Below are 20,444 nucleotides of genomic sequence, written 5' to 3' on the forward strand. Positions count from 1 at the left end.
AGAGAATGCTAAGCGTGTGCAAGGCAAAGGGTGGCTACTTTGAAGAATCTCAAATATATTTTGATTTGTTTAACACTTTTGGTTACTACATGATTCTTTGTGTAATTTCATAGTTTTATTCTACAATGTAGAAAATAGTAAAAATTAAGAAAAACCCTTGAATGAGTAGGTGTGTCCAAACTGCGTGTGTGTGTGTGTGTATGTGTGTATGTGTGTATGTATATATATATATATATATATATATATATATATATATATATAAGAGAGAGAGAGATCATTTTTAACCCAACACCTCATATAGTGTAATGTTCTAACCCACGCTCACACTTAAAATAGTCTAGTCATTTTCTTAATGCATCTTTTAGCCATTAACATGCAAATGAAGGTAGGCAGTAATCCGCTGTGGGCAACATGGCATGATCATTTCCTAATATAACATCTACCCCTCTTTCACACACAGTTTAATTGGGCCAGATTAGCTACAGCTGAACTAAGGCTCTGCTGTCGTTTCCACATCTTCTCTTGTTCAGAATCTAATCAGATTGAAAAAAGTTGTGTTGAAATGACCATGAGACCATGTTACAGAGAGAGTGTGGTCTTTGTGTGGGAGCAAGACGGTAGGATGAAGTTGTCCGACTCCCTAGATCAGGAGTGTCAAATTAATTTTGACACAGGGGCCGCATTCAGTCTTCGATGAGGTCCAGAGGGCCATCTGTGTGACAGACACTGCAGCAAACACCACCACCTACTGGCTATTTAGTTTTGTACACGTTCTACAATAATCTGCTTCCAATCAGAGCTGTTACATAATGCCTGAATGCATGGAGAAGTCACAACATGCCATCCTTTATATGATGAAAGGGAAAAAGTGGTTCACACGGCCCACTCCCTAACCTCATCATCTCCACTACTGCAGTCAAACAAGTCAAATCATCCAGGACTTATTTGATCCAAACAAACATTATCCCCATGCGTGAGCTCACGCACGTTTGTGCAAACAGACACAGCACGTTTAGAAACAGATTTCCCCATACATTGTCTTTGGCAAATATTTACGGAATACATTGTCTGATGTGTAGCTAGTAGCTGCACACACACACACTTGGAGCTACATAATCACTCTGCATGACATGTAATTTTCCACCAGTAGTCTCTTATTCTCTTTACAGCCTGTGACTCAACCAGCCCATCCTTCGGAAACCACACATACTGACTGTGTGTGTGAGGAGTGCTCTCTGTCACTACACCCTCCCAGCCCACACTGGTGTCTTGTCCAACTATACCTTGAAGATGATCTTGGGGGGGGGCAGAAGTCCAACATAGGAACTGTCTAAGCAGTTCCCACAATAACAGTCCGAACAGATACAGAGACCTAGCAGACATGCCCCAACCTGTTTCTTCCCTCCCAACAAAATGAAATTGAGTTAAAGCGGTCTAATGCAGGTCTAACAGAGAGGGGTAGGGTCAGTGTGTTCTGCTCGTGACTCCTGCCTCTGGAATGCCACACCAGTGATGATGCGAGGAGAGGTACTGTAGGGAACATGCAGAACAAACTGGAATGTCCCTGTACTCTGTGTACTCCGTGTGTGCTCTAGCAGTAGATCTTATACAAACACAGCCCCCTCTGGTGCAGTAACAACTGGGAGGGCTTTTAAAAACAGTGGTCCTGTCAAAATAAGTCACCCCCACATTGACTAGGCTATTAATTTTCTAACAGTAAGAGGGGAGGGATGTTACCCACATGTACAGCTATTCCTGAAGCAGGACTTGTAACAATGAACAACATGCTCTCTATTACCCATGGTTAGAAAATGTGCTCCAATGTCAAAATCAAGACCACTGTCCCTGAAACAATTTCCTTGACACTTGTCGGTCTTGTCAACAGAATAAAAAAAAGTAGGATAACTCATAAATCAACTATTCTACTTTTAGATCATACATCCGTTCTTTGGCACGGTCTGTAAAGCCGACTAGACACACCCTGAGATCAACCACCTCACATAACTGCCTCCATGTGTTCCCCCTCTCTCCAAGGGCTCCTGTTCAGGATGCTTGTGTACAAAAATGTAAACCAAAGCATGAAATTGAAACTGACACGCTGCTTTTAAAATGTACCCAAGCCAAGGTGAAATATATTGTGTTGTCTACTCTAGCCAGCCTGCCTCTCTCTGGCAGGCGCACACACACACCCTTTCACCATCACACAGGTCAGCAATGAAATAAAAACGCTGAGAACATTTTTTGGGGGACAGAAGAGGGAGTTTTTTTTTTTTTTTACACGAGTGGAAACAGCTGGAATGGTGTGAACACAGTTGTTTTCAGTGAATTGGATGTGCTCGGTTGCCATTTTCTGTAAGAGCATCAGAAACAAAGCAAAGCAATTTGATAATGTGGCTTTGGGCTCTAGCCTTGGACGCCTCGCAAAGTAGCCTAATATCGATAGTCAATTTCACTAATTGAGCCGCATCACCACGCTGCCAAATCAGTGTGCAACTCGCGGTTTGACAATATTGTTAATACAAACCAACAAGGCAACTACAACTTACTTTGTAAACGCAAAAGTGTGTGCAAATGTTTACTATGAAATGGAAAGCAAACAATATGCTAAAGAAAAATAGTGCAAGTGCAACGTTAGCAACTCTTACCTCTCGGTCCAACACGCGAAACCTCTCCTTGTTAGTTTATCCGTACATTTCCCGAATTAACAAAATAAATCAAGCGTCTGAATCAAAAACCGGTTGCACAGTCCAACCCGTGAACTAGCCTATCCAGAATTCAGTGGAGCAAATATTTCCGTGGAGATACGTTTTTTTTTTTTTGCCGCGTTGGAAAGTCAAGTCTCCTCGAGATTTGGAGTGGAATTCACCAGCTGACTGTGACGTGGGCTAGACATATTGCTGCATTCATAACAACTGGGAACTGGGAGTCTCTGACTTCAGTGCGTTCAAAACAACAATGTACTCAGGAAAAAACGAGATCAGACTGGGAAAAATCGTTTTGAAGTCGGAAACTTGGGCATCTTTCGAGAGCTTCGACTTTCCCAATGACCGAAGTCGATTTGATCTAGGTTATTTTCGAGTTCCCAGTTGTCTTGAAAGCACCAAAAGAGCGAGACTTTTGACAGATGTTTCTCTCTTTGTATTGTTGCTTGACAACTGACCAATCTCTCGCTCAACTGTTTTGAGTAAATATCTTAAAACCGTTATACTCGTTTATCCAAGAAAATACATGAAGAAGCGAAATGCAGTTACAGTATATGCGAACTAACCTAACATAGCAGGCGTAAAAGAAACGCCTAAAACTAGATCCCCTACATACTGGTCTTAACGGGGAAAAAAGGGGGGGCAAACTGTTATCTTCTGCACTGTTCAACCAATCCAGTAAATGTGGAGGCGGAGTTAAGATGGAGTATCGCCTTGTTAATGTCCAAAGGCGGAAGTCGTGTCAAAGGCTCTCTTTCCATTTTCCCTGAAAACCGGAACATCCGGTTGTTGGGTACTCGGCAAGGGATATTTGTGCACAGAATATATTTTCCCCGCAGTGTAAACTACAGCGCAATTAATGCATTATTATTTTTACTGATCTGTGCTTTACTCATGCTAATGTCCCGTTTATCAGGCCAGTCAAAAGCTCAAAACTAAACCAAAACAGTCATCACTATGCCCTGAAACACTTAAACCAGTGGTCTTAATGCAAATCATGAGAGCATTAAATATGTATATCAAAGCATCACTTTGTTGCCTTTAGTTTACCACAGCTCTGACCTAAAACGACTTGCAGACATAGAATGAAAGGTAGTCTCTCTCTCTCTCTCTCTCTCTCTCTCTCTCTCTCTCTCTCTCTCTCTCTCTCTCTCTAACACACTTTACACAATCTTCACTATGTGCAATATTTTTATTATTTACAAGCTGCTTACATATAATGCATTCACCCTCATACCTATTACAATGCTAGGCAAATTATAATATATTAAACATTCCTCTTCTTCATTGTCAAAAATCTAACTGAATCCAACAAGAGAGCTTACATATAGCCAGTTGTATTCAGCTGTTGGTTCCAAAGATACTCTTTTAAACACTAAACAAAAAATATATATATAAATGCTTGACTTTTGGATTCACAAGCTTTCATTTCCAAAATGGTTCAGTGTGTCTGATACTTTCTCAGTTGAAAATGACACCAAAAGCACATCAAGTCGACTGATACATATCCATGTTAAAAACAGTCTCATAAAAACATGGAAGATGGGCATAATCCTTGAGCTAACTTAATTTAAGGGCAGGATTCAATCCGTATCGTGGCAGTATCTAGGAAGATCTGCGTTAAAATGTAAAGTTAATTTTCGATTGAGCCGACATGCAGCGTTTACCGTGAATGTAGTATCCGCGAATGCGGGAACATTGCCTTGAAATTTAAATCAAGCTATACCTCAGATCTTCCGCGATATCCTACTTCTGCGATACTGATTGAATCTAGCCCTAAGTCTTCTAATAGCACCTAGGCATCTTTTTATGGTTGAAGTATGCTATGCTATGGTGTGTAAAAAGAACCCACTATGGTTGGAAAGTTAACTTTAACTTAAGTTAAAATGAGACTCTTACCACAAGTATGCACACACACACACACTTCATCACACCCTAAGATGTAGCACAGCGTTGGACAGAGGTTAGTTCTGAGGCTTGCTCAGCATTGTTTTATTCCCACCTTTTTATTCTGCCTATTCCCGTTTGGTTGAGACTGACACAATGAACACTTCCTCTGGCTTTCTGCACCTCTTCCTGCTCATACACACTCATTTCCACATCTCACACACACACACACACACACACACACACACACACACACACACACACACACACACACACACACACACACACACTCTCTCTGACCTCGAAACTCAGTAACTCAGTAAAATCATTGAAACCCATTTGTGCTCCTATTGTGTCAGACAGGAGGACACATGGCAACGACCCTGAATCAGCCAATCAGATATCGACTAGTGTGACGCATCACGGCACCATGGAAACCAACACAGGACCACTTAATCTCAGAGTTCAGATAAGGAAAAAAAAAGTTACGAGAAACACAAATGTTTTCCCAATGATTAAATGCTAAGCATACTTTGAGTCAAAGACTAGTGTTCACTCTTGTGGCACAGACTACAAAAGAAAATGGCGTCTCTGTTAAAAAGGAATGGCTAAAGAAATATAGAAACCAGCAACCTCTAGGTTTGGTTAAGGCCATAGTGCCTCTGTCACAGATCCTTGGGGAGAGTGGCAGTACATAGAAGCAGGAAGCAGTAGCAGACCTGGAGCTAAGCCCCCTGGGTATTGGAGTTTTATAACCATAAAGGCTCTATAGGATTATGAAGCCTCAATAAGGATTAAAGGGGCAATCTGCAGTTGCTACATACATTTTTGGACATATAAATTAATGATATGTACCCATTGATTCTTGAAGAATATAACTTATAAATGTCTCAACAGTCGTACCATTTCAGATCCCAAAATATAAGCTTTACTTCAATGTTTGTAAACAAAGTAAATGTAAACAAACACTATATAGCCTCAAAACATGCATAACACTACATTTTGATATCATGGATGGTCAGTCCTTGCATCGATAGCTCTGTCTATGAATTTGACAGTGGTTACATCCCTCAGCTTTTTACCGAAACAGCGGCGGGAAGTAAGCTTTGTTATTGTTTCAACTGCTGATTGCTGCTTTAAGGTACTAAAACAAACACAACATCAGTGAGACCACGAGGGAGTGAAGGTAAAGAAGGGGCACACAGAATATCCCAGAATATGAAAGGATAACTCTGTAAAGGGAACTTTCCCCAGGGGGACATATGCCGTGTTCACGTCATGCCGGAAACTCAGACATTTGCTTACTCGTTATAGAAAGATGATACCCGAGTTTCCCACTTGGGAAGTATCAGAATCAACCAATAGGAAGCTCTACGCAAATAACTGACGTTCATTTTGACTTGGAGGTCCAGAGTTTCTGATATGAAGTGAACGTGGCAATAGAGAGAGAATGTTTTTTTTTAACCATTTCGGTCCGTAATCTCAATGTCAATATACACACAGAAGAGCATAGAAGGGTAGTGGGGGATCACAATACTTCTTCCCCTTCTCTTTCTGTCTATTTCCTTATCTGTGTCCTTCTACTTCTTCTCCATCTCCTCCTCTTCTTCCTCTTGATCTCCAGGCTTCTGCTCGACGGACAGGAGCTCCTCACCTTTGTGACGGCATGTCATGCTGTCGGTCGTCTCGGAAACCGCATCTTCGTCATCCTCGATGCGGGGATGTGTAGGGGGGATGGGGGAGCGACGGTGCACCATCGGGGAGGGAGGAGGTATGGGGAGTCCAGAGGACTGGGGGAGGTGGGAGAGGGGGTTGGGGGTGAGAGAGAGTTTTTTTCAAAGAACAAAGATTGATTTCAGAACCATTTTAATCCACCCCCAAAAAGAGAGCGTAAGAGGTAGGTGTGTTGTGTGTATGGCACTAGGTGTGTGCATGTAAATGCATGCGTGTACTGTTTACCTCAGTCTCGCCAGTTTTGTAGCCCTCTTTCAGCTTGGCGAAGGTGCCCTTAATGCCTGCCTGCTCTGTGACCACCAGGGCTGCTTTGAACAGCTTGGGGGTCTCTGGCCTGTCTGGGATCACCTCGGCAGTCTCCTTCACCTCTGCCTTTTCCTCTGGCTTCTTATCCTTTGTCAGCATTTTCCTAGAAAGGGAGGGAGGTAGGGAAAAGTTGTGGTCAGGTCAGTCAGACTGAAGTAAACCTTTTAGATATGGTCTCACTGTGCATACACACTGTGTACATTGATGCATTTTGTGGGCTTGAAACATTTAGGCATGCACACATGTAGTATACACACGCAAACTAATACACTGTATATATATATATATATATATATATATACTGTATATACAGTATACGCGCACGTGCACGCACACACAGACACAGACACAGACACAGACACAGACACAGACACACACACACACACACTGCACCTCCCTGTCCTCACTCATGAGGTAAATTGATGCCACGGATGAGTTAGAGCAGGTCATGAGACTGTCTGTTTATCCAGACCTGGTTCCCTCCTAACTTTTGCCTGCCTCTCACGTAAACCAATAATACTTAATCAGGAGCTCAAACTCCTCTTAACCATTATCAAAGAGAGAGAGAATTACAGTAGAGAGGGAAAGAGATAGAGATACAGAACGGATGAACAGACAGAGGAAGAGAGTGACAGATGGATGAAGAGGAGAGATAGAGGCTATGGTAAAGAGGGAGAAAGAGAGAGCACCTTTTGCCTCGCATCATGTGAGCGATCACAAGATCGGTGGGTATGATAAAAAGCTCTATGTACAATATGTAGTGGGATGTGTGTTGGCTGTGTGTAGTTTATCCATCCCCTCCACCCTTCCCTTCTCCAAGACTCATATCCCACGTCCCAGCCCTTCCATTTGACCTTCCCCCTCTGGCCTTTTGGCTGTGTCCTGGGTAAGAAGAGAGGGATAGGGGAGTGGAAAGGGTAGGAAAGTTGGATTTGAGAGGTCACCCCCTCACTTGGCCTTCTTGCGGAGGAGTTTCTGGGACTCGGGGTAATGCACCAGGATGTCTGAGAGGTCCCTCTTATCCAGGATGAAGAGGTTAGCGAATCCGTGAGCCATCACGTTGGCCGTGCGTCTGTTCCCCCCGCCCCCTGCCAGCAAGCTGTCCAATCGGAGGACATAGATGGGTTACACGCCAAACAAACACCAAACACATGCTTCATGTTTAGAGACATGCTAGAGGCAAGCTAGAGACATAGCATGTGCATTGTTGCATGCATGAGTGCTGAAACAGGTTAATTGGAATTGTGTACAATGTACAGCCCTTAGATATTCCAATACATGACACTGTATATGAGGAAAACATTTGGACCAGGGATTAAGGGGGGCTCTCACCTGATTTCTCCAAACACAGAGCCGGCCCTGATTGTCACAAACACTGTCTTCAAATCAGGTCCTCCCACCACCTGAACCTCCCCCTGCTTGATGATATACATCTCCCTGCCGATCTCACCCTTCCCACACGGGACACACAGCACATTATAGCAGATCATAGCAAACACACACAGGTACAATTAGAGGTATGGTTTACAAAGAGAGAATGGACCATGTGCAAGTCATTTAGGCTAAGCTTGGGATAAAGCTGTGATGGGAGTGTGAGGGCATCACTCTATTGGCCTACCTTTTTACAGACAAAGTCCCCAGGCAGGTAGACCACAGACTTGAGCCTCATCAACATGTCAAAGATCATCTGTCTGTCACAGCCCTGGAACAGAGAGAGAGAGAGAGAGAGGGGGGCAGATATAGAGGCAGGGAATGGAGAGACATGAAAGAGGGAGTTTAGTACAATTGGAGAAATAAAGAGAACGAGAGAGAGAGAGAGTATAGTATGTATTATTGAAGATTTGACCAAGACGAGGGCTGCGATGTCTGAGACTCTTTCCCTCCCCTTACCTGGAACAGGGCCACTTTACTGACAATGGAGTAGTTAACATCCACAGCCATGTCCATCCTCATCTTATCTGGCAGCTGGATTAACAGCTCCTGCTCATCTGTAGAGAGAGAGAGACAGAGGGAGGGTTAAAGGTAAGGAGGGAGACAGATGGACAGAGAGAATGAGAGAGATGAGGGGATTGTGAGCAAGCAGATAGGCCCATAACAGAAACGTTTCCAGATGCAGCACTCTCACAATGTTCAGCCAACGTTCCTCACCCAGCATGCCCTGTATCTGCCAGGTGTAGTCGTACCAGGTCTTGACTCGGTTCTGGACCTCTTTGGGGATGTGGTAGGAGGTCATGTACTTGATGGTGTTATCCATGCAGGCCCGGTAGTAGTTCTGTCCCGCTGTGGCAGCCCCCACTACATCTCTCATCTGGAACAACAGCAGAACAACAAGCCTTATGTTCAGTAGACATGGAACGGAAGAAAATGCTCAGAAACAAGAACATACTATCTGAGCCATCAAGAAACGCTTGTTTTCATTTTCTGTTGGAAAATGTTTTGCTATAGCATGCCTTAATGAACATGAATTGTTTTTGCTACACCTACCTGACCAATCATGATGGAGAAAGCAAAGACACCAACAAAGTAGTTGACTAGCTGGAATGTGATCTCAAACACGGTGGTGGGGTCCGGTAGACCACCGATGGTGATCAGGGTCTTTACAGCAAAGTAGTAACACCGGATATAACTGGGCACACAGACAGACAGAGGTATACACACAGATGTCAGACAAATACACACACGCACAAACGTCTGGGATAATTACACATTTTTAAAGGTGACAGCAGAAGAGGACTTGGAAAAAGCTGGATGTTTTGTGGTAATGTGGTTGGTATGAGGTTTTTGACTGTTTTGTGACTGTTTCGTGGTATTCTCCTCACCTGTTCCCTCTGCCGTCATAGACCCACTTAGTGGACCCCAGCCCCTCATAGTCAGAACCCCAATAGAACAGACAGGCGTTGATGTGGAGAGAATACAACAGGTATGAAGTGGTCAGGATCACTCTGAGAGGGAGGGAGCGAGAGAGAGGAGGGGGAATGAGAAAAAGTTACTAGAGCTCAGTAAGGGCTACAGCACCCTCTGCTGGCTAAATATGTGTATTGTGTTTTGAGTGTGTTCGTGCAGCATTTTCTCTGCTGAGTGTTTTGTGCTGAGCGAATGTCCTGCGTAGAGTATGTATGTGTGGTTGGTGGTCAGAGTGTGTTCTATGTGTCCCTCTTTGGTACCTGTAGATGTAGGCTTTCTTCATTACTGCTTCCAAACGGTCGTTGAACTCAAAGAAAGCCATGTACTGAAACAGAGAGACATCAATAATAAATCACTACTTTACATTTTAATCATTTAGCAGACGCTCTTATCCAGAGCGACTTACAGTTAGTGAGTGCATAAATTTTTCATACTGTCCCCCTGTGAGAATCGAACCCACAACCCTGGCGTTGCAAACACCATGCTCTACCAACTGAGCTACACTAAGATCTAAGCACTACAAAGAATGTACGTGTGTGTGTGTGTGTGTGTGTGTGTGTGTGTGTGTGTGTGTGTGTGTGTGTGTGTGTGTATGTGTGTGTGTGTGTGTGTGTGTGTGTGTGTGTGTGTGTGTGTGTGTGCGTGTGTGTACCTTCAGTAGGCGGGGGAATCTGAGGAGGGAGTTAACTCCAGTAAAGTAGTAAAATATCTCCATGGGGAGCATACTGATACAATCCATCTGAAAGACAAATAATTCCTTTACAAACCAACACTCCTCACATCCATCATAGAAATATAGAGTTACTTATCTACTAGCCTAGTCAACAAGGAGAAACAGTGTAGCTTCTGCCTCACCTTGAATCTTTCTGTTGTCATGTAGTTGTCTCTCATGTCCTTTTTGTCACACTGCAAGAAAATATAAGAAATTAAAACATAAGTTTGTTCCTTGTATCTATAAATATATACATGTTTGTGTTTTAGAAGTGTCTGACTGTGTGTATGATTGTCTGTGTTGGCATACATTTTCTAGTACTACTTGCCATAGAGGGCCTGTTTGTGTATATGTGCCTCTCTGTATACGCATGTACGTATGTGATTGCCTACAGTATATGTGAGTATCCAGATCCCCTTACCACAATATCTCCTCCGCGTACAAACTCCAGGCGGGGCTGAAAGACCATGATGTCAGTGATGTAAATAAGGTCACAGGTGTAGTCCATTAACAGCCACCAGTAGATGTTGTCTGCAGTCTGGTAGGGGAAGGCCCAGCGCACCGGGATCAGCCACACGTTCCAGTTCCAAGCCATCATCACAAAAAACAGCCAAACCACGTAGACCAGGTCTATAGGGAGACAAGAGGCACAAACAGAGCAGAGCAGAGTCAACTACAACGTGAATATAAAAACTCAGTGGGGGCTAAAAGGTATATTATGATTTCATTACATTAGTATCAGGGCCGAAGGTCAGGTTGGTAAAGATAGTTCATATTCTACTGTCAAGATTCAGAAGTGAGATGGGCCTGTAAGAGGCGCACTCGTCCACCTGTTGGTCATGTCAGAAAAGTATTATATTGTGTTGTATAGGAATGTATAATAGTACAGGGGTATATGGTAGTAAAATTGGTGAGGGATATTATCCACTATTACATAGTTTGTGTCCTGGATACTGATTCGCTGAAAGCTGTGGTACATCAGACAGGATACCACGGGTATGACACAAAATTACTTGTTTACTGTTCTAATTATGTTTATAATAGCAAAAAGGCACTTTGGGGTTTGTAGTATATATACCACGGCTAAGGGCTGTATGCAGGCAATCCGTGTTACGTCGTGCCTAAGAACAGCCCATAAGCATGGTACATTGGCCATATACCACACCCCCTAGGGCCTTATCGCTTAAATATACCACGGGTATGACCCAAAATTACTTGTCTTCTGCATAATTATGTTGATAACTAGTTTATAATAGCAATAAGGCACCTCAGGGGTTTGTGGAATATGGCCAATATACCACAGCTAAGGGGTGAGTCCAGGAAGCCGCGTTGCATCGTGCATAAGAACAGCCCTTAGCCGTGGAATATTGGTCATATACAGTGAGGGAAAAAAGTATTTGATCCCCTGCTGATTTTGTACATTTGATCATTTCTTTGTCAGTGGGCAGTCTATTATTTTAATGGTAGGTTTATTTGAACAGTGAGAGACAGAATAACAACAAAAAAATCCAGAAAAACGCATGTCAAAAATGTTATAAATTGATTTGCATTTTAATGAGGGAAATAAGTATTTGACCCCTCTGCAAAACATGACTTAGTACTTGGTGGCAAAACCCTTGTTGGCAATCACAGAGGTCAGACGTTTCTTGTAGTTGGCCACCAGGTTTGCACACATCTCAGGAGGGATTTTGTCCCACTCCTCTTTGCAGATCTTCTCCAAGTCATTATGGTTTTGAGGCTGACGTTTGGCAACTCGAACCTTCAACTCCCTCCACAGATTTTCTATGGGATTAAGGTCTGGAGACTGGCTAGGCCACTCCAGGACCTTAATGTGCTTCTTCTTGAGCCACTCCTTGGCCGTGTGTTTTGGGTCATTGTCATGCAGGAATACCCATCCATGACCCATTTTCAATGCCCTGGCTGAGGGAAGGAGGTTCTCACCCAATATTTGATGATACATGGCCCTGTCCATCGTCCCTTTGATGCGGTGAAGTTGTCCTGTCCCCTTAGCAGAAAAACACCCCCAAAGCATAATGTTTCCACCTCCATGTTTGACGGTGGGGATGGTGTTCTTGGGGTCATAGGCAGCATTCCTCCTCCTCCAAACACAGCGAGTTGAGTTGATGCCAAAGAGCTCCATTTTGGTCTCATCTGACCACAACACTTTCACCCAGTTTTCCTCTGAATCATTCAGATGTTCATTGGCAAACTTCAGACGGGCATGTATTTGTGCTTTCTTGAGCAGGGGGAACTTGCGGGCACAGCAGGATTTCAGTCCTTCACGGCGTAGTGTGTTACCAATTGTTTTCTTTGTGACTATGGTCCCAGCTGCCTTGAGATCATTGACAAGATCCTCCCTTGTAGTTCTGGGCTGATTCCTCACAGTTCTCATGATCATTGCAACTCCACGAGGTGAGATCTTGCATGGAGCCCCAGGCCGAGGGAGATTGACAGTTATTTTGTGTTTCTTCCATTTGCGAATAATCGCACCAACTGTTGTCACTGTCACGGTTTCGGCCGAGGCTGCTCCTCCTCCTGGTTCGGGCAGGCTTCGGCGGTCGTCGTCCCCGGAGTACTAGCTGCCACCGATCTATGTTTCATGTTCATTTGGTTTTGTCTTGATGTTGTACACCTGTGTCTTGTTAGTCCTCGTTAGTGTCCTATTTAGTTCTCGTTGTGTGTGTTTGTCTTTGTGTATGATTGCTCTTCTGTTTCGTGTTGGAGCTACGTACTTCCCTCCAGTGTTTTGGAGAGGTTTTTCGCACATGTTAGTGCGCCGTTTGTTTGACGCCTGTGTGCGCCGTTATTTCGCCTTCGGGCTTATTGTGCTTATTTTCTACGTGAATATTGCACTAAAGTCTTTTGGACTGAGCTTCTGCATCCTGCGCTTGATTCATGCACCACACCCACCTTCAGCACCCCTTGACAGAATCACACACCAAAATGGAATCAGCAGGATCTGCAGTTACGCCTGAGTCGCTCGAGGAGCATGTTCGCGGCCAAGATGACCAGATACGACAACTGGGGACCGCTCTACAGGAGGTCATCAACACCCTGCACCGATGGGAGGCCAGCGGGGTACCCACACCTCCACCTACCCTGCCAACCCCATCGGCCGGTCCACCAGTCCCAGGTCCGGAACCCAGTGGGATTCGGCTCTCGCTCCCGAGGGCGTATGACGGAACAGCTGCCGGGTGTCAGGGGTTCCTCCTGCAGGTGGAGCTCTACCTGGCCACTGTACACCCGGTGCCCTCGGGACACGAGAGCGTTTCCGCCCTCATCTCCTGTCTCACGGGCAAGGTGTTGGAGTGGGCTAACGCCGAGTGGAGGAAGATGGACGCCAACACCATCTCCTACGCCGAGTTCTCCCGCCGCTTCAAGGCCGTGTTCGACCATCCACCTGAGGGAAAAGCGGCGGGGGAGCGTCTAGTCCACCTGAGACAGGGGAGGAGGAGCGCACAGGCGTTTGCTCTAGAGTTCCGGACTCTAGCGGCGGACGCAGGGTGGAATGAACGGGCCCTCATCGACCATTTTCGATGTAGCCTACGGGAGGACGTTCAACGTGAGTTGGCCTGCAGGGATACCCATCTCACCTTCGACCAGTTGGTCGATATGTCCATCCGTCTGGACACCCTGCTGGCCACCCGTGGACGTCCCCGAGGGGGGTCCGTCCATTCCGCCCTCCGGCACCTCCGAGCCGAGCCCTATGGAGCTCGGGGGTGCCGGCGCTAGAGAAAGGAGGAGGAGGAGCCCGAGGGGGCCTGTCTCCTGCACCAAGTGCGGTCGTGGAGGGCACACTGCGGCCAGGTGCTGGGGAGGGTTCTCCGGGGGAGAAGACAACAGGCCACGCACTGGGGGGGCCTCCCAGGTGAGTAGACGTCCCACTTACCCAGAGCTTTCTGTTGCGCACTTTTGTATACCTGTGTGTTTTCCACAGGTTGCACCTCATTCCCAGCATAAGGCGCTAGTAGATTCAGGCGCAGCTGGGAATTTTGTTGATCGGAAGTTTTGTTTAGATTTAGGGATCCCTCTCCTACCTGTTGACAAACCTTTTCCCGTTCATGCCTTAGATAGCCGCCCGTTGGGGTCGGGGTTGATTAGGGAGATCACAGCACCACTTAGGATGTGTGCGCAGGGGGGTCATGAAGAGACTATACAGCTGTATCTGATCGACTCTCCTGCGTACCCAGTGGTGCTGGGAATTCCCTGGTTAAGCACCCATAACCCTGCTATTTCGTGGCAACAGAGGGCTCTCGATGGGTGGTCTGCTCAGTGCGAGGGGCGATGTCTGGGTGTTTCCGTGGGGGCGACTTCGGTGGAAAGTCCAAACCAAGTGCCCGCACTGCACATTCCACCTGAATATGGGGATTTAGCTCTCGTGTTTAGTAAAACTAGGGCGACGCAGTTGCCTCCTCATAGACAGGGGGATTGTGCGATTGATCTCCAGGCAGGAGCAGCGCTCCCACGGAGCCACGTGTATCCTTTGTCTCAAGAGGAGAGAAAGGCTATGGAGACTTACATAGCCGAATCTTTGAGACAGGGATACATTCGGCCCTCCACTTCTCCCGCCTCCTCGAGTTTCTTTTTTGTGAAGAAGAAAGATGGAGGGTTGCGCCCGTGCATTGATTACCGTGGTCTCAATCAGATTACTGTGAAATACAGTTATCCACTCCCTCTGATTGCGACCATGACAGAATCATTGCATGGAGCGCGGTTTTTCACAAAATTGGATCTCAGGAGCGCGTATAACTTGGTGCGCATTAGGGAGGGCGACGAATGGAAGACAGCGTTTAGTACCACGTCAGGTCATTTCGAATATCTCGTCATGCCATATGGGTTGATGAATGCTCCATCAGTCTTCCAATCCTTCGTAGATGACATTTTCCGGGATATGCAGGGACAAGGGGTGGTCGTGTACATTGATGACATTCTGGTGTACTCGTCTACCCGAGCCGAGCATATAACCCTGGTGCGTCGTGTATTGAGGAGGCTGTTGGAGCACGACCTATATGTCAAGGCAGAGAAATGTCTGTTTTTCCAGGAGTCGGTCTCCTTTTTGGGTTATCGGTTGTCCGCGTCAGGGGTGAGAATGAAGGTGGATCGTGTGTCCGCTGTGCGTAATTGGCAAACTCCAACCACTGTAAAAGAGGTGCAGCAGTTCTTGGGCTTTGCGAATTACTACCGGAGGTTTATCCGGGGTTTTGGACAGGTGGCAGCTCCCATCACGTCCCTTCTGAAAGGGGGTCCGGTGCGCCTGCAGTGGTCAGCTGATGCGGACAGGGCCTTTAGGAGACTGAAGGACCTGTTTACGTCGGCTCCGGTGCTGGCGCATCCGGATCCCGCATTACCCTTTCAGGTTGAGGTAGACGCGTCTGAGGCTGGTATAGGGGCCGTTCTTCTCAACGGTCCGGCACGCCACCTAAACTCCGCCCCTGTGCTTTTACTCAAAAAAGCTCAGCCCGGGCGGAGCGTAACTATGACGTTGGGGACAGGGAGCTGTTAGCTGTAGTTCAAGCCCTTAAGGTGTGGAGGCATTGGCTTGAGGGGGCTCAACACCCTTTCCTCATTTTGACTGACCATCGGAACCTGGAGTACATCCGGGCAGCGAGGAGACTGAACCCTCGCCAGGCTCGATGGAGTATGTTTCTCACCAGGTTCGTATTTAAAATCACGTACATCCCTGGGTCCCAGAATGGTAAGGCAGATGCGCTGTCCCGGCGGTATGACATGGAGGAGAGGTCCGTTGAGCCCACTCCCATACTACCGGAGTCTTGCCTTGTGGCACCGGTGGTGTGGGAGGTCGATGCCGAAATCGAGCGAGCATTGCGTACCGACCCCAGCCCTCCACAGTGTCCTGAGGGTCGGAAGTACGTTCCGCTCGAGATTCGGGATCGACTCATTTACTGGGCTCACACGTCACCCTCCTCTGGACATCCGGGTATTGGCCGGACAGTGCATTGCCTTAGCACTAAATACTGGTGGCCCACTTTGGCTAGGGATGTGAGGGTTTATGTCTCCTCCTGCTCGGTGTGCGCCCAGTGTAAGGCGCCCCGACATCTGCCCAGGGGTAAGTTACAACCCCTGCCCATTCCACAACGACCATGGTCCCACCTCTCGGTGGATTTTGTGACAGACCTTCCCCTCTCTCAGGGGAATACTACCATCCTGGTCGTTGTGGACCGGTTCTCTAAGGCCTGTCGTCTTCTCCCTATGTCGGGTCTTCCTACTGCCCTACAGACCGCTGAGGCCCTATTTACCCACGTCTTCCGGCATTACGGGGTACCCGAGGATATAGTGTCTGATCGAGGCCCCCAGTTTACCTCCCGTGTTTGGAGAGCGTTCATGGAGCGTTTGGGGGTCTCGGTTAGCCTTACCTCAGGGTACCACCCGGAGAGTAACGGGCAGGTAGAACGTGTCAACCAGGATGTGGGTAGGTTTCTGAGGTCGTATTGCCAGGGCCGGCCGGAGGAGTGGGCACGGTACATTCCCTGGGCCGAGATGGCCCAGAACTCTCTCCGCCACTCCTCTACCAACCTAACCCCCTTCCAATGTGTGTTAGGTTACCAGCCGGTTCTGGCACCTTGGCAGCAGAGCCAGATCGAGGCCCCTGCGGTGGATGATTGGATGAGGCGCTCGGAAGAGACGTGGAACGCTGCCCACGTCCACCTGCAGCGGGCCGTCCTTCGTCACAAGGCGAGCGCCGATCTCCACCGCAGTGAGGGGCCGGTGTACGCACCCGGAGATCGAGTCTGGCTCTCTACCAGAAACCTACCCCTCCGCCTGCCCTGCCGGAAGCTGGGTCAGCGGTTTGTGGGGCCCTTTAAAGTCCTGAGAAGATTGAACGAGGTGTGTTATAGGTTACATCTACCTGTTGAGTATAAGAAAATTAACCCCTCGTTCCATGTGTCTCTTCTCAGGCCGGTGGTAGCTGGTCCACTCCAGGACAATGAGATAGGGGAGACTCCACCGCCCCCACTGGACATCGAGGGGGCTCCGGCGTACACCGTTCGGTCCATCTTGGACTCAAGACGCCGGATGGGGGTTCTCCAGTATCTCGTGGAGTGGGAGGGGTACGGCCCGGAGGAGCGGTGCTGGGTGCCGCGGAGGGACATCCTAGACCCATCTCTCCTGTCGGAGTTCCACCGGGACCATCCCGCGCGCCCTGCTCCGCGTCCTCCTGGTCGTCCCCGAGGCCGGGGTCGGCGCACGGCTGGAGCCGCGCGTCAAGGGGGGGGGTACTGTCACGGTTTCGGCCGAGGCTGCTCCTCCTCCTGGTTCGGGCAGTCCTCGTTAGTGTCCTATTTAGTTCTCGTTGTGTGTGTTTGTCTTTGTGTGTGATTGCTCTTCTGTTTCGTGTTGGAGCTACGTACTTCCCTCCAGTGTTTTGGAGAGGTTTTTCGCACATGTTAGTGCGCCGTTTGTTTGACGCCTGTGTGCGCCGTTATTTCGCCTTCGGGCTTATTGTGCTTATTTTCTACGTGAATATTGCACTAAAGTCTTTTGGACTGAGCTTCTGCATCCTGCGTTTGATTCATGCACCACACCCACCTTCAGCACCCCTTGACAGTCACCTTCTCACCAAGCTGCTTGGCGATGGTCTTGTAGCCCATTCCAGCCTTGTGTAGGTCTACAATCTTGTCCCTGACATCCTTGGAGAGCTCTTTTGTCTTGGCCATGGTGGAGAGTTTGGAATCTGATTGATTGATTGCTTCTGTGGACAGGTGTCTTTTATACAGGTAACAAACTGAGATTAGGAGCACTCTCTTTAAGAGTGTGCTCCTAATCTCAGCTCGTTACCTGTATAAAAGACACCTGGGAGCCAGAAATCTTTCTGATTGAGAGGGGGTCAAATACTTATTTCCCTCATTAAAATGCAAATCAATTTATAACATTTTTGACATGCGTTTTTCTGGATTTTTGTTGTTGTTATTCTGTCTCTCACTGTTCAAATAAACCTACCATTAAAATTATAGACTGATAATTTCTTTGTCAGTGGGCAAACGTACAAAATCAGCAGGGGATCAAATACTTTTTTCCCTCACTGTACAGTACCACACGTCCTCGGGCCTTAGTGCTTAAGTATAATATGTTTTGGTATATAACTCACCGGTATAGGGGTCGATGCTGGAAGGGAAACGATAGTCCACTATGGTTTGAAGCCAACTAGGAAGTGGGGGCATTTTGGGAAGTTTGAGGATTTTGATTGGGTATCCATAGAAGTCCCAGTACTCCTCCGCCTCTTCCTCCTCCACCAGGTCTGGGATGTCCTTCTTGTCCTCTTCTGGGGGCGGGGGAGGAGGGGGAGGGGGTGCCTTGGCTGGGGCTGGGAGTGAGAGGTCAAAAGTTATGAAAATGGATGTGGGTCAGGGGTTGCATTTGTATATTTTAGAAAATCGTATGGCAATTGTGTATTTTGCTTGTTGTAAGGTCAAGGGTCAGGGTCACAGGTTAAAGGTCATGTTTAGTGGTGACCTACAGGCTTGAGGGCTGTCTTCCTCAGAGTCGTCAGGGTCCATCAGTTTTTCCTTCTTGCGGACCGTCCTCGCTTTAAACAGCTTGACCAGTGTAGTCACTCTTTCTTGGACAATCACACTGCCATAGCTGGCTGCTGATGTTGGACGATCCCTGCAGGATATTACATCATCAGTGAGTGAGTGTGTGTGTGTGTGCATGTGTGCGAGTGTGCATGCGTGTTTGCATCACAGGAGGTGATGGCACCTTAATTGGGGAGGACAGACTCATGGTAGTGGCTGGAACGGAATAGGTGGAATGGTATCAAATACATCAAACACATGGTTTCCATATGTTTGATGCCATTCCATTGACTCCGTTCCAGACATTATTAAGAGTTGTCCTCCGCTCAGCAGCCTCCACTGGTTTTGCATGCGTGTTGTGCATTTGCCTGTGTGGCATCACTCACTCATCTTCCACAGTCAGGAGGCCGGTCTGCATCTCCAAGTCATCAACACCACCAACATCATCCTCTTCAGCACTTCTCTCTTCTACCGGGAGGAGCGAGCCACTGAGGGGAAGGCGACACAAGGGTAGACAATAGGAGACAATGAGACAAGGGTAGGATAAACTGCACAGACAAATCTGCCATAACTTACTCTGCAGCCACAGCTTTGCTGAATGTGTGAGAAAAAGAGAGACAAAGAGAGAGTAATATTAGGGCAATATAACTAGTAAATGTCTGTCATTCAAATCACTATAGAGCAAGTCTGTACAGCTACTATAATCATCAGATAGACTTTTGAAGCAGCAGAGTGTATAGTCAGTTTACCTGTGCTTGGTCATGGGGACGAGAGGCACGGTCAGAGAGATGGACAGGGGGTCCTGGGAGGTGATGATCTGGGGGATGTTGCGACCCCCTCCCATCCCTACGTCTCTGTCCACATCCTCCACTTTAACTGCTGGCAGCACATTCCCTCCTCTGTCCTTACCAAAGCTCTCTGAAGAACACAAAGTAGGATTCTAGAACTCTGATAGACATCAATGTTCCAGACCTCTCTGAGGAATCCCTGACAGATTATTCTAGAACTCTAGAAAACTCACTCAAGAGTGTTCTGTTGATACACACCAACAACCCAGAACTATCAGATGAAAAATTCTAGAAACAACAATTGAGTGCGTTCTAGAACTTTTGTAGGAAGATGAAAACACTAGAACCCATGGGGTTTGCTTAGCCCAGAGATAACTTGGGTACAACAGTAAAGAGGCTATTGTCATTGATGTGAAAGAACAGAACGACACAACACAGCACGACATGGCACAACACAACACAGCATGGCACAACACAGAACAGCACGGCACAGGACATTTCACCCTTTAGAGGGTTCAGTTCACCTGAGCAGTGGGTGGATGACTGCTGCTCTTCGCGATGAAGCAGGGGGGACGGTAGTGAGCATGATGGCAGAGATGTGGAGGTCGGGGGTCAAGGGGTCAGGGGCGAGGATGGGGTCAGGATGGGGTCGGGAGGTCTCAGGATAGGTGAAACTTGACTTGGCGCTCTGAGGAGAAGGTTGATCTAATTTGACACTAATTTTATTAATTAGGTTAGGTTCCGGCAGGCGAGGTGAGTAGTCATGCTGTACTTCGCTCCGCAGGTAATATGACACATTACATTACAATGGAACGATTTGATTAGTGTTATGTTGGCTAGCTACATAGTTGTATTTGTATCAAAGATAAAGGTGTAG

The 20,444-nt window shown here is 47.1% G+C and overlaps 2 protein-coding genes across 2 annotated transcripts in view; both read right to left on the reverse strand.

The window, feature by feature from the left end:
- LOC121579087 (kinesin-like protein KIFC3) overlaps positions 1 to 3,297 on the reverse strand; it is a 68,670-nt gene extending 65,373 nt beyond the window's left edge. The window contains exon 1 of the mRNA XM_041893378.2: positions 2,646 to 3,297. The gene's annotated coding sequence lies outside the window, so the exon portion shown is untranslated. The remainder of the gene's footprint in view (positions 1 to 2,645) is intronic.
- A 2,384-nt stretch (positions 3,298 to 5,681) lies between these two features.
- The window catches only part of LOC121579086 (cyclic nucleotide-gated cation channel beta-1-like), a 98,838-nt gene continuing 84,075 nt past the window's right edge, over positions 5,682 to 20,444 (reverse strand). Inside the window, exons 23-40 of the mRNA XM_041893367.2 lie at positions 19,529 to 19,697; positions 19,356 to 19,373; positions 19,166 to 19,267; positions 18,722 to 18,870; positions 18,353 to 18,568; positions 10,667 to 10,875; positions 10,389 to 10,439; positions 10,186 to 10,272; positions 9,794 to 9,858; positions 9,449 to 9,571; positions 9,114 to 9,255; positions 8,778 to 8,937; positions 8,520 to 8,617; positions 8,248 to 8,331; positions 7,962 to 8,080; positions 7,582 to 7,728; positions 6,549 to 6,732; positions 5,682 to 6,379 (exon numbers count right to left, since the gene is read on the reverse strand). Coding sequence (XP_041749301.1) covers positions 6,170 to 6,379; positions 6,549 to 6,732; positions 7,582 to 7,728; positions 7,962 to 8,080; positions 8,248 to 8,331; positions 8,520 to 8,617; positions 8,778 to 8,937; positions 9,114 to 9,255; positions 9,449 to 9,571; positions 9,794 to 9,858; positions 10,186 to 10,272; positions 10,389 to 10,439; positions 10,667 to 10,875; positions 18,353 to 18,568; positions 18,722 to 18,870; positions 19,166 to 19,267; positions 19,356 to 19,373; positions 19,529 to 19,697 — 2,333 coding nt within the window. The 3' untranslated portion in view covers positions 5,682 to 6,169. The remainder of the gene's footprint in view (positions 6,380 to 6,548; positions 6,733 to 7,581; positions 7,729 to 7,961; positions 8,081 to 8,247; positions 8,332 to 8,519; positions 8,618 to 8,777; positions 8,938 to 9,113; positions 9,256 to 9,448; positions 9,572 to 9,793; positions 9,859 to 10,185; positions 10,273 to 10,388; positions 10,440 to 10,666; positions 10,876 to 18,352; positions 18,569 to 18,721; positions 18,871 to 19,165; positions 19,268 to 19,355; positions 19,374 to 19,528; positions 19,698 to 20,444) is intronic.

This window comes from Coregonus clupeaformis, unplaced genomic scaffold, assembly GCF_020615455.1.
Source record: "Coregonus clupeaformis isolate EN_2021a unplaced genomic scaffold, ASM2061545v1 scaf0091, whole genome shotgun sequence".
Lineage (NCBI taxonomy): Eukaryota > Metazoa > Chordata > Actinopteri > Salmoniformes > Salmonidae > Coregonus > Coregonus clupeaformis.